The following is a 14,078-nucleotide window of genomic DNA, read 5'->3' as shown; positions in this document are numbered from 1 at the left end:
CGGCGGCAGGAAGCGAAGCCCTTGTTGATGCTGTTCCAAGACGCGCCTCGCCGCCCTCAGCCTGCCGCTCCGGCTCTTCCCATCTGGGGGCACCTCCCCCCGCGCCTGCGCAGTGTCCCGCGGGGGGGGCGGGGCTCAGATTCCTGTCAGCGGCGGCGGCGGTGGCTGCTACCGTCAGTTTTCGCTGAGGAGAAGCACGAAACGGACCCGTTGGCTCTCCCCCCTCCCTCTCCCCCACCCTGAGCCCCCCTTCTTGGCTCGCTGGGATTTAGTCCAGTGGAGTTTCCCCTCCACTCCGCCGCCGTGTCCTCGGTCCTCGGCCCGGTGGAAGTCTGCCCTCGAGCAGGAGGCAGCGGCGGCCGCCCTCGCCTCGCCGCCCCCGGTTCGGTGCCCGCGGTCCCGGAGAGGAGGTGCCGCCGCCACCGCCGCTCCCCCCCTCCCGCTGCCCTCGGGCCGGGCTGGGTCGAGCTGCGATGCCCTCGGACTTCATCTCTTTGCTCAGCGCGGACCTAGACCTGGAATCGCCCAAGTCGCTGTACTCGCGAGGTGAGTCAGGCTGGGGGCTGGGGCGTGGGGGCGGGGAAGCCGGGCCCAGGGGAGCCCGAGGGTCCCCGTCGTGGGAGGCTCAGTGGCCGGGTCCGGCCCGGGGTGGCCTCTCTCGGCGTGCTCTCTCGGGGCTCGGGGGGAGGCGGATGGGGTCTAGGAGGGGGTGGGGGCCGAGGGAGGAGTGGCAGCCCCTCCCCCGCGGAGCGGCCGGCTGCTGGGGCCCAAATGCCGCGGGCCGCCGAGTCTGCGGCGCGGGTCGCTCTGCGCGTCCCTCGGCTGGTTCGGCCCCGCCGCGCTCCTCCAGCCGCCGGCCTGGCCTCTGACCGGCTGGGATCACCCCAGTGTGGGCCTCGCGCTGAGGCCGCCGCGATTTCTACGCCGCGGCTCCTCTCACCGGTACCATCTTCCCCGCAAAGTTACCCCCAAATGATCGGCGTGGCCTGGAACCGATCTGAGTGCAGGGTCACCATTTTCCCTCCCCCCTCAGGTTGTTTTTGCGCCGTCGTTCTCCCCCTTCTCCCTCCGGCCTAGTCCACTCCCTCCCCTTGTTGGGACGGCCCCCCTCGACCAGGCGTTCTTTCCCCCGTCATCTTATTGCCCAAAAGGACCCGCATTTTCTCTCCCCACCTTCCTTCCACCTCTGTAGCATTCTGATTACTTCTCCCTCTCTTTTTCAGAGATGGGGTGCTCTCTCTGGATTACTTTTATTCCTCTCCCGTCCCAGGGGTACCAGCTCAGGCACAGACACTGCCCTTTGAGAATTTTCTCTTGTTCTTGTTCAAGGGCTTGTTGCAGGAGGGGGCAATTTTAAAACTTTTGGATAAGGCCTGAAGGGGATTCCCAGGTTCTGAAATACTACATTTGAGCTAATCTCTACGGGGGTTAAATTCCTATACTGGACATCACGAGGATGTGTTAGAACAGGTTCCCTTTGCAAGGGCATCAAACCCGAAATGCCCCCACTGCAGTCTTCACTATTTAAACCCCCGGGAGGGGTCAAAGATATAATCGAGTTATAAGTTACGCATTTCATCAAAAAGAATTTTGTGCTGTTGTGACTCTCATTCCCGAGAAATTTAGCGTTTCTTTAGTTTTGGTTTGCTTGTCCATCCGCTGATTCTACTACCTTCCCCCCAGAAGGGGAGTTCAACTTTACATTAGTGTATTTAAATTATTTAAGTGAATCAGAGCGAGATGGTTTACTCTGGAAGGTCCTGGACTTTGCAGATTGACAATTGAGTTTGTACACAACAGAGTCCTACTTAGTAACTGTAGCCATTGTCTGTTGCTCTGATGACTTTTAGTTGGCAGTCGCCATCCTGTAGGATGTTTTTTGGGCAGCGTTACCTGAAGTAGTTTTAGAAATATTGTAGCTTTGAGTGTCAGAAGGGAGAGACCAAGTCAAGAGATGATTGTTAGAGAATCATGCCAATGTGATATAATTAGGTGCTAAAAATAGTCAAAACATTAATACTATTTATACAGTAATCATTAGATAAATTTCCACGAAACAAGTGTTTTATGAAAGTCAGAGATCGAAGTTGAGGCAATTTAACCATCTTTTGCAGAGTGTACACTCACAAATATGGGCTTTTAGCTCTTAAAAATACATGACAGTTATATAAGAGATGTATGCTATCCTTGGCTTCTTTTTTTAATCATTCAGCATAAAAAGTACTTAATGCTTTTTGTGTTTTTCAGATTCTCTGAAGTTACACCCATCACAGAATTTTCATAGAGTTGGACTATTGGAAGGTCAGCAAAGTGCCATTTTAAAGCATATTGTGTGAGTATGCAAAGGCTTTCTCTGAAGTGAAATTTAAATGAGAAAGTGTGAAACTTTGCAAACTCATACAATGTAGTTCTTCTAAAGAGACTGATCCTTCTTTTAGAGCAGCTGAATGTTTCAGTGGATTTTGTTGCTGTGTTTGATGTGCTTGATAGCTATTGTATTTGCTTTAAGGAGTCTTGAGGGGGAAAAAACCCTGCAAAATTATTAAAAATTATGTGTTGGGTGTTATACTTTAGAATACCAGTTCTTAAATCTAGCTTTTTACAAACTGAATGTGACTAGGCTCTAATACTTAAGATCATGAAAATAAATAAGAGTGACACCAAACACATATTTAGTTGAAAAATTCAGAATTTAGAACTTTTATATGCAGAGTATTTCAAAATGGTGTATTATTTATTTATTACCAGAGCATTAATGTCATTACTATTGCATTATTTTTAAAGATAAGGAAAGCCAAGTAACAGAGATAATGTTTGAGCTATGCTTAGGAAAAGGGTTTTAGAAAGTTCTGGAAGTGTTAATGCAGTATGTGGAAAAATTTAATAATTTTGGAAATGTAATCATGTTATTTTTAATATTTTAAGGCAGAAACTATTTGTGGTGTTTTGTAGTTTTTGAAGTGATTCCATTTGTATCATCTTTGAATTTTGTAATCTGGGAACTGGACAGCAAGATATTAATTTCTCCATTACAGAGATGAGTAACCTGAGGCTGAAATTAAGAGAGAAAAAAGCATACCGCACCAGAAGCAATGCTTTTGTGTTCTGGTTGGTGCTCTTAACTCAAAGCCAGGCTGCCATTATAAACTATATATATAACCAGGAACTTAAACATTTTGTGGTCCAGTTAAAAAGACCCTAAATATTTAAGTTTCACTTGAGTATAGATGTTTATCTCCTCCCATGTAGTATTTTGGTATGGGATGGTGGGTGGGGAGAGAGTTTTTCTAATTGAGCTTATGATTGAATACCAAGTGAGCTACTTAATAGCTGTCTGATCTTGTTTTCACACTTTATTTTCTTTGTATAAATATATATATATATAATCTCTTAAATTTAGTGAGCTAATGCTTATGAAAATGCCTAGTATGATATAGTGTATAGCTTAATAATTGTTAGTTTTTTCCTTTAATGATCAGCTGAACTGTTTTAACAGTATAGAGCATACAAAAGGTTTTATTTACATTTACAAGAAAACTATACATATATTCTGAGAAATTTTTAGTGTGTCCACAAGGACACACTTTAGTGAAGCAGATTTCTGTTTTTTACTCATAACTCAACTTGTGTGTGGAGGGGTCATTTTTGTACAAGCCCATCGTTTTCTGGTCAAACCAAGGTGTCGTAATTGTAAGAGATTATCAAATAAGAGAAAAATGGAAAACAAAATGCATTAAATACTTACGCAGGGATTTTTAGGAGTTGATGAAAATACAGACTACCACTTGGTATATATTTTTAATTTATATCTTAATGCTTCTGTTAATTTTTCATTTTGGTTGAAGGGACTCAGTTAAAGCACCCAAAGAATTTATATATCAAAGATAAATGTGTAAGTATCAAATATGTCCCTTTATATCTTTGATGTAATAAGAAAGTTCTTTTTATGTGTAACGAAAGTGTTTAATCTCTTACCAATTCCTGTTTTTAAGCTCTTATTGTGGACATTTTACATGTATATGTATATATATATATAAAATAGATTTATACATATTTTATAGATTTATTTATTTATGTATACAAGAACCAGAGTGTAAGCCAGAGGTGCAGGGGGTGAGAGGACTCACCAGAGAAAGAGTTGGGAACAGAACAGGCAGATCTACTGAAATAAACTGCTGAGGGGAGCAGTGGGCTAGATAGGAGAGGTCTGATGTGCCATGGGGGTCAGCTCCCAGGCAGACTAGGGATTGCAAACTCATACTAATACAATGGCTAGTGATAGTTTAATAGCGCTGTGTTTAACCCTTGCACCACCAGGGAGGCCCTTGTGGACATTTTAAAGAATATACAAAAGTAGAAGAAAATAATAAACTAAGTGTATGTGTATACATTTCATATATATATATATAAATCCCTAAGCGTTAGCAATTATCAATGTCCATGTCTTTTATTTTCTTCCTTTTCTGAAGCTGTGTTACTTTAAAATAAATATCAGCTATATCACAAATTCATACACAAATATTCTTGTATTATAGTGACTTATTTCTTATATTAAGTTTAAACTACTCTTTTATTCCAGAAGACTATATATTTTAATTTACTTCAGCAAAACCTCCCATCTGTCCCAGTGTACTTTTCAGGGTACGGTACAGCAGGACACCACAGATTCTGTATGTCATGCACACCTTGTAATCTATGCTAAAGTCATAGGCCATGTGATCAGACTTGAGTTCAAACCTTTGTTCTGACATTTGTGTGTAGCATTAATCATTTTTTTAGTTTAATTATTATTAATCATTTAATCTTTATGCTTCAATTTCCTCATCTTTAAATGGGAGAAATAATGTTATCTTCATTGTAGCTTGTGAGGATCTCTAGAGGCAAATTTATGCAAAGCATATAACCTAGCCTTTAGTGAATCTTCAATAGATATTCACTGAATAAAAAAATGTTGAACAACTATTTCTGTGGTGCTTATTATATGTCACGTTACAACTATGAACTCACCTAAGTCATCCCTTTGAGATGGTTCTTATTTTCCCCTTTTACAGATGAGGCATAGTAGTTTCAGTAACTTAGGGAGATTCATGTAATTGTAGAGTCATGATCCCAACTCAGGTAGTCTCACTTAAGAGTCTGTGCTCTTAACTGTTACGTTATATTAATTTCCTATGTTATGAGATGTGAAGTACTGTTTAGTAGTATGTGTGTACTTTACATCAGTCTAAATTGCTGTTTAATAATTAAAAATTCAACCTAGAAGTGAGGGGAGTTTATTATACAGTTTGTTAAATTTTTTATAGAACATACATTCCCTAAATTTAAGTTTTTTCTTTAAGAAAAAGAAAATTGGGAAACTGCATTTGGGTGTTAGGAAGTTATAAAAATAGATTCAGAGTTTCTTTACTACTCAGTTAAATTGGCATTTATCAAGGTCTGTCATTCATTCCTTTTAAAAAAATTTTTATAATAGTTCTTTTGCTACTACCTTTTTTTTTTTTTTTTTAAAGATTTATTTATTTATTCATACAGAACTGGGGTACAGGCCAGAGATGCGGAGAGTGAGAGGATTCACCAGAGACAGAGTGGGGTGCAGAACAGGCAGATCGACGAAGTACACTGCTGAGGGGAGCAGCGGGCGGGTCAGGAGAGGTCTGCCACGCCATGTGGTCACCTCCGGGGCAGGCGGGAATCGAACTCATGCGGAAGTGGCTTAAGCTTCTTTGTGCAGTGCTTTAACCCGCTGCACCACCAGAGAGGGCCGCTACTACCTTTTTAATAAATGTGATGACTGCTTGACAGTGGGGAAACGGTCTAACTACTAGATGCAGTAAGTATATAGTCATTAAGGTAATGTTTCTGTTAAAGAGTTCCTGATGACTTCATCATTACATAGAAACTTGTAGTAAAATAGTAAATGAAAGAACTATTATTACACATTTATTAAAAATAACAAGTAGGAAAAATTACATACTTTTAAACTCTAGCTATGTTTTTGAGAGAAGTTTATATATTTTATATTAAAATGGTTTATAGTTAGGGATTTAGATTGGAAGACTAGGATTTTTTTCAGAACTCCCTATAGAATTAAGTTTAGCTATAAAAAAAAATTACCATTTCTTACATGTCTATCATAAAAAAATTCATTTTGACATATATTGTTTGCCATATAAAAAAGATAAAAACGAAGCCTATTGAACATAAACAGGTAACTAAAGAAACCATTCCAGAAATGCAGTGGTGAAAGGTAAGATGATAGAAAATCAGATAAAACAGGAAAAATATTATAAGCAAATTGGAAAAAATAGAGTAATAAAAGCAATGGATTGTTAATTTTTAATACTTTTAAAAGCTTGCGTTAAGAGATTATATGATGGATCAAATTAAAGAACTGGTTTAAATAAGTGCTAAATTTCAATATAATGCATTTTTGTTGATATGAATTAAACATTTAAGACTGGAAGATTTTTTTTATTATTATTATAGTTTAGTTTTACATCATTTTGTGCCTTTTTCCATCTCATTTGTAATCCCTGTGAACTTCCCATTACCAGTTCCCCTGTGTGCCATCACCATAGTCTGGTACACTCCCCCTCCCCCCATTTTTTATCCCATTCCCCACTCCACCCCCTTAAAAAGGACTGGAAGATTTTTTTAATGAAGTGTTTTGCCGACTTTATGTAATATTTCAAATTGCTATTAGGTCTGATTTATCTTCTTAGGGATGCTGCTAGTATGGTAGATAGGCCATTCATTTTTATATGATGAAATGTATGAAGAGGCTTTACTAGAAAAAATTTAAAATATATATTTAACATTAAAAATCTGTTCAATTCCTTTTTTTGTTTAGTATCTGTTAATCGCTTTTGATCCATACCTAGAAAACTAGTATGTCATCATGGAAATATAATTATGAAAATGAATTGAAGCATATAACAAAAGTCATACTATTCATTCTGCTAGGATACATCTTTCTAATTTCCTATATTTGTTTTTGTGTCTTCCTAAATTCTATTTCATTATTTTTATTCAATATTGGGATTCTATTGCTTACTAAGTAAAAGGATAGTAATCCATATTTAATCAGACGCTTCTTGTCTGGTCTAAAGTTAGTCTTGACTCTGCTGTAGTTATTCCAAGAGTTCCCTCTAATTTAAAAGTGGTAGTGCACAAAAAAGTTTTTCATTGTGATCAGTATCATTTATTAAAAAGTCACTTCATAGGGTCCTCCCTGGTGGCGCAGCAGGTTAAAGTACAGCAGGTTAAAGCACAGCACTATGAAGCTATCCACAGCCACTGCAGCTTGAGTTCTATCCCCAGCCATGGAGGTAACCCACATGGCACAACAGACCTCCTGTGTCACCCCCTGCTCCCCTTAGCCGTTTTTTTCAGTCAGTCTGCCTGTTCTGTTCCCCACTTTGTCTCTGGTGAGTCCTCTCACCCCCTGCACCTCAATTTTTGTATGCATAAATAAATCTTTAACAAAAAAGTCATTTTTACCTGACAAACTTGGCTTCCCAGATTCTGTCTGCTATTAATAGTAGCAAGTAATTAGAAAGAAAAAAAAAGGTCAGCTTAATTTGAAATGTCAGTTGGCCTTGATTATGTAGCAATAGAGCCTTTAAAAAAAAGATTTATTTATTTATGCATATAAGAGCTGGGGTGTAGGCCAGAGGTGTGGGTAGCTCCCTGGCCAGGGATGGAACTCATGCTGCAGTAGCTGCTATTAGCTTGATAGTGCTGAGTCTTAACCCCTTTTGCCACCAGAAAGGCACTGTGGCAGTAGAGGATAGTCCTTTGTAGATAGGTAAAAGGTAGTCTTCTCAGAGAAATGTTGTTTATTAACTTATGTTATTATTTTGTTGCTAAGATTTTATTTCAAGTCACATAAGTGATTAATTTGTAGTTGTCTTACTAAAATCAAGGTTAGGGAAAATAACAAAGTATAATACACTAATTATAAACATTTGTATGAGAAGGTAGACATTTTCTCTGTGGATTAGTTATAAGAGCTCAGCTTTGAAATATAAGTAAGAATCTTATGTTGCCAGAAAGGGTCTATGTGTTACATGAACTTTTTTTCATATATTTTTATCTTGATAACACTTGTAAAATAGATTTTCTTCTATTTTTAATAGTCTCTATTTGATAAATATGGTATAATTGCTGCTGGCCAGCTGTGATGGGTTAGCATTTCTTTTCCAGTCAGAAACCTATTGATTAGTGCATCAGTAAATTTTGTATTTGAATTTGAAGGTGAAACAAGAACAAAACCTTTCTTTTTTTTTATTTTTTTTTTATTTTTTTTTATAAGTTTTTTTTTTTAAAGATTTATTTATTTATTCATAGAGAACTGGGGTACAGGCCAGAGATGTGGAGGGTGAGAGGATTCACCAGAGACAGAGTGGGGAGCAGAACAGGCAGATCGATGAAGTACACTGCTGAGGGGAGCAGCGGGCGGGTCAGGAGAGGTCTGCCACGCCATGTGGTCACCTCCGGGGCAGGCGGGAATCGAACTCATGAGGAAGTGGCTTTTAGATTCTCAGTGCGGTGCTTTAACCCGCTGCGCCACCAGGGAGGGCCCAAAACCTTTCTTTTTTAAAAAAAATATGTATGTGTGTGTGTATGAATGTATGTATGTATGTATGTATACATGCAAGAACTAGGATACAGGCCAGAGGTATAGGGGCAATGAGAGGATTCACCCAAGACAGAGTGGGGAGTAGACAGGCAAATCTACTGAAATATACTGCTGTGGGGAGCAGTGGGTAGATTAGGAGAAGTCTGCTGGGCCATGTGGCTCAGCAAAAATGACCTTTGGGGGAAGACTAACACCAAAAATGAATAAATCACATCTGACTTTGATGGGTGTCTTTAAGATTTAGCAGAACAACACTGTTTTAACTGATGATGGTTCTCATCCTCATCAGTGAAATGAAAGGTCAGAAGAAGAATTTTAGAAATAGAGGTTTCCAGGGAGTCCTTGATTTCTTTTTTTTTTTTTTTAAGATTTATTTATGCATACAAGAACTGGGGTACAGGCCTGAGGTGCAGGGGGTAAGAGAAGTCACCAGAGACAGAGTAGGGAGCAGAACAGGCGGACTGACTAATATGATATACTGCTGAGGGGAGCAGCAAGCAAGACAGGGTCAAGCAAGAGGTCTGCGGCGCCATATGGGTCACCTCCTTCACCAGGGATTGAACTTGTACTGCAGTGGCTGCCCATAGCTTCACAGTGTTGTGCTTTTAACCCTTTGAACCACCAGGGAGGGCCCAGTCCTTGATTTCTTTAGCTGTAGGAGTATAGAAATCATTGAACTCTATTGCTGTTGCTGTGTTTCGAAACCAAACTAAATTTGAAAAAAGATGAAGTGTAGGGGAAATTGAAAACAGTTCTTCTAAAGCCTCAGGAGCTAGTTCTGTTCTTATAGTTGATCTTTGTTTCCTGAACTTCCTAGAAATTCTTGTTAGGTGCTAGAAGATAGGTATTTTAACTCTAGTTGTCTTTCGACCCTGTGAAAAAATCATGTAAGCATTCCTTTTCCTCAGTGAGACATCATTATCAGTCTTGTTTGTTTAAGAGTTATGAGGAAGAACTACTGAAATAACATCAGAAAACTGTAAACTGCTATGAGAATAATGATACTTTGTGTAGGGTCTTATTAATTTACTTTAGTTCTATTTTCTACTCTTATTTTTCTTTCCCTTCTTTCTATGTCTTCATTTTCTACATTTTGCTTGCTAGTTTTGATGTTACTTTTTGTACCTCCCCTCTTTTTTTTTTTAAACAAACAAGCCTATTTTATAGAGGTAGAGGTATGCTGATTTTAAATATTTGTAACTTGTAAATAAGAGTGCACCTTTGTGGAGTCAACAGACTTGAGATGTATGACAATCCAGTCATCCCAGGAAATTATTTCTTATTCTTTTATTGTTACTTCTCCTAACCATTCACATACCTCAGGGCTGAACTTTCTATTCTTATATTTTACCTTTTTTTGGAAAAAAAATTTTTTTATTTATTTTTTACACATAAGAGCTGGGGATATAGGTTGGAAGTGTGGGGGAATGAGAGGATTTACCTGAGACATACTGGAGAGCAGAACAGGCTGATCTGAAATCCACTGCTGAGGGGAGCAGCAGGCAAGATAGGAGATGTTTGCTGGTTCATGTGGATTAACTCTGGCTGGGGATCTAACTTCTGCTGCAGTGCAGTAATAGCTTGATAGCCCCGAGATTTAACACTTAACTTCACCAGGGAGTTTATCTTTAAACTCCCTAGAATAGTCTAAGAATTTCACATAAAATGGATTTATGCAGCCTGCAGTCTTTTTAACATTTGTTGTTCAGCAAGTATCACCTTAAAGGGAAAGCATTTTTAAAGAGGACATAAAAGAATAAAGCATTTTTATTCTCTTATATGTTAGCTGTTCTATAGGATAGCAGTGTACATTTTTTAGAGAGAATTTTTGGTACTTATATATGAATTTCTTTGTCATGATAATGTGATTTTTTTTACCCATTCATGTAGAAGTACTTAAGACAGATCCTGCTCACATAGTGCTTATAGTTTAGTAGGAGAGTTTGTATGTGAATCATCAGCCACAGTAGAATTTTTTTTTTTAAAGATTTATTTATTTATTTTTACAGAACTGGGGTATAGGCCAGAGATGCGGAGGGTGAGAGGATTCACCAGGAACAGAGTGGGGAGCAGAACAGGCAGATCGACGAAGTACACTGCTGAGGGGAGCAGTGGACGGGTCAGGAGAGGTCTGCCGCGCCATGTGGATCTCCTCTGGGGCAGGCCGGGATCGAATACATGCGGAAGTGGCTTTAGCTTCTCTGTGCAGTACTTTAACCCGCTCCGCCACTAGGGAGGGCCCAAGCCAACCATATTATTAACTTCAGTTGCCAATCAGTTTAAATTACTAAGATCTTTAAAATTCTACTATGGGGCCCTCCCTGGTGGCGCAGCGGGCTAAAGCACTGCACCAAGAAGCTTAAGCCAATTCCGCATGAGTTCGATCCCCGCCTGCCCCGGAGGTGACCACATGGTGTGGCAGACCTCTCCTGACCTGCCCACTGCTCCCCTCAGCAGTGTACTTGGACAATCTGTTGTTCTGCTTCCCACTGTGTCTCTGGCGAATCCTCTGGCCACTCCCGCACCTCTCACTTGTGCCCAGTTCTGTATGATTAAATAAATAAATCTTAAATAATAATAATAATAATAATATGGTTGGCTTTTATTTGTTAGTAAAAAAATACTTTTTGTACATAGTATATAGTAGAGCATATGGCTTATCTCTGTGCTTGATTGTAATTGAAATTTAAAAGCTTAGTTCCCTTTAAAAATAGTTTAAGTCAAAGAACTATAGAGTGGAAGAATAAGTAGGGAATATTTACTTATTGGGACAAATAGTTTTATAGGTAATACATAAAGGTAAAAGCATATTCTGTATAAGTACTGCTTGTACTTAACTATGTATTACAAATACTAACTTTGAATAAAATTCAGGTTTGCTTATAGCCATATATATTAAATACTTACATTGCTAGCTTGGACATTAAATATTAAAATACTTTTGTTAGCAATATAGAGTAGTGTTGATGAAGGCCTGATTATAATAATTTTAGTAATATGCTTAAATTAGTTTTCATCTTGTTGTCTAAATAAGTGAATAAAATACACTGTCATTTTTTAATTGCCACTTTTTTTATTTTAAGACTGAATCATAATTTTCTCTGAAACTGTAATGTATCTTACATATTTGTACATATCATAGATATGACTACATTTCCTTGAAAAGCTTCTATTAAATTGCTGTTTTAACAAGCCATGATTTCTTAAAATTGAAGATCTGTAGTAAGAATTAAGCCCTAAAAGTGAGTTTGTATGATAAACTTTGCTTTTTAGAGTATGTCTTCTAGCAATGAAGTGTCTAAATATAAATTCAAACTAATAGGTAGCTATCCTTTATAGTTGAAGTTGTAGTTTCCATGTTAGAGAATTTGTTACTGTTTATCTTTTTCCCAGTTTTTATGTAGCAACTTGCTTATTTGGATTTTATTCTAAACTTAAAGTTTTTCTTAAAACCATTATGGTAAATGGAAATTAACAGCATTCATAAGTGTGAATATTCAGTTTACATAATTTAGATAACAGATCTTTAAAAAAAAAAAAAATCTCAGAAGTACACTGCTGAGGGGAGCAGCGGGCAGGCCAGGAGAGGTCTGCCACGCCATGTGGTCACATCCAGGGCTGGGAGCGAACTCATGCGCAAGTGCCTTGAGCTTCTTAGTGCAGTGCTTTAACCTGCTGCCACCAGGGAAGGCTAGGATAACAGATATTTTAAGAACTGAAAACAACTGGGTTAAAGTGCAGCACTGCTAGGCTAGCTACAGCCACTGCAGCATGAGTTTAATCCCGGGTCAGGAAGCTGACCCACATGGTGCAGCAGATCTCTCCTGTCTTACCTGTTGCTCCCCTCCACCATGTAGTTCAGTGGATCTGCCTGTTCTGTTCCCCACTCTGTCTCTGGTGAGTCCCCTTACACACTTCCCTCCCTCTCCCACCTTTGGTCTACATCTCTGTTCTTCTGTGCATAAATAAATAAATCTTTTTTTTTTTAAGTTGGTATTGTTTTTTTTTTTTTCAGAGCATTAGTATGATTTTATTAAGCTAGTATTAATCTATCTCTATCTTGTAATTCCCCAAGCAATCCTTATTTATTCAAGTAATATATTTTGAAATATTCTCTACAATTCAGAAAATGAAGGTTCCATCTTTAGCATTGCTTGTTATTTGATTTTCAAAATCTATTGGTTTCTTTTTTTATATATAATAGTTTATTTCTACATCATTTTGTACATTTTTTTTTCATCTCAATTGTAATCCCCGTGGGTTTCCCATCACCGAGTTACCTGTGTGCCATCACCATAGTCCCGTGCACTTCCCTCCCCCACCCCCATTTTTAATCCCATTCCCCACTCCACCCCCTCAAAATGTCTCTGGTATATGGCTGTTCATTATTCTTACTATTTTCTTGCCTGGCATAAATAAATAAATCTTAAAAAAAAATCTTATGAACACTAAGACTTTTTCCAAAAAGTCTTAAAAGTTTTTAATTTTTAAAAAAGATTTGTTTATTTATACATCTAGAACTGGGATATAGGCCAGAGGTGCAGGTACAGTAAGAGGATATACCAGAGACAGAGCAGGGAGCACAACAAGCAGATCCATAAAGTAACACTCTGAGGCCCTCCCTGGTGGCACAGTGGGTTAAAGCACAGCACTGAGAAGCTAAAGCCACTTCCGCATGAGTTCGATCCCCACCTGCCCCAGAGGTGACCACATGGCGTGGCAGACCTCTCCTGACCCGCCCGCTGCTCCCCTCAGCAGTGTACTTCGTAGATCTGCCTGTTCTGCCCCCCGCTCTGTCTCTGGTGAAGCCTCTAGCCGCCCCTAAGCCTCTGGCCTGTACCCCAGTTCTATATGTACAAATAAATAAATCTTTAAAAAAAAAAAAAGTAACACTCTGAGGAGTGGGCAAGACAGTAGAGATCTGCTGCACCAGGTGGATCACCTCCAGGCCTGGGGATTGAACTCTTAACTGAAGTGGCTGCGGCTAGCTTGCAATGTTGTGCCCATTGCACCACCTGAGGGGGTCCGTTAATTATTTTCTTAAAAGTTTTATTTCTGTATACAAGAACTGGTGTGTAGGTCAAGGTGGTGGTGGTGGTGAGAGGATTCACCAGAGACAGTGGGGTGGAAAATAGGTGAATACTGAAATACACTACTGAGGGGATCGGGGTGAGACAGAAGAGATCTCCTGTGCCATGTGGGTCACCTTCCTGGTCTGACTGAACTCGTGCTACAGTAGCTGGCAATAGCTTGGATAGCACTGACAACTTTAACCCCTGCACAACCAGTGAGGCCCGGAATATACATTCTTAATAATCTCTTTCCTGATTATCTTTTTTTGGGGGTGGGGGGGGTGGGAATAAAATTCATGTGACAAAGTTTGTAATTTTAACCATTTTGAAGTGTACAGTTCAGTGGATCCTAGTGTATTTACAAT

At 39.3% G+C, this 14,078-nt stretch overlaps 1 protein-coding gene across 1 annotated transcript in view; it reads left to right on the top strand.

The window, feature by feature from the left end:
* Positions 1-473: 473 nt before the first annotated feature.
* Positions 474-14,078, top strand: part of NFAT5 (nuclear factor of activated T-cells 5, tonicity-responsive) — a 98,040-nt gene continuing 84,435 nt past the window's right edge. The window contains exons 1-2 of the mRNA XM_004690422.2: positions 474-546; positions 2,248-2,301. Of these exons, the coding sequence (XP_004690479.1) occupies positions 474-546; positions 2,248-2,301 (127 nt within the window). The remainder of the gene's footprint in view (positions 547-2,247; positions 2,302-14,078) is intronic.

This window comes from Condylura cristata, unplaced genomic scaffold (genome assembly GCF_000260355.1).
Source record: "Condylura cristata isolate star-nosed mole 26May11 unplaced genomic scaffold, ConCri1.0 scaffold00028, whole genome shotgun sequence".
Taxonomy (NCBI): Eukaryota; Metazoa; Chordata; class Mammalia; order Eulipotyphla; family Talpidae; genus Condylura; species Condylura cristata.
Note: the sequence above shows the minus strand (reverse complement) of the source record. Positions and strands in the feature narration are given on the sequence as shown.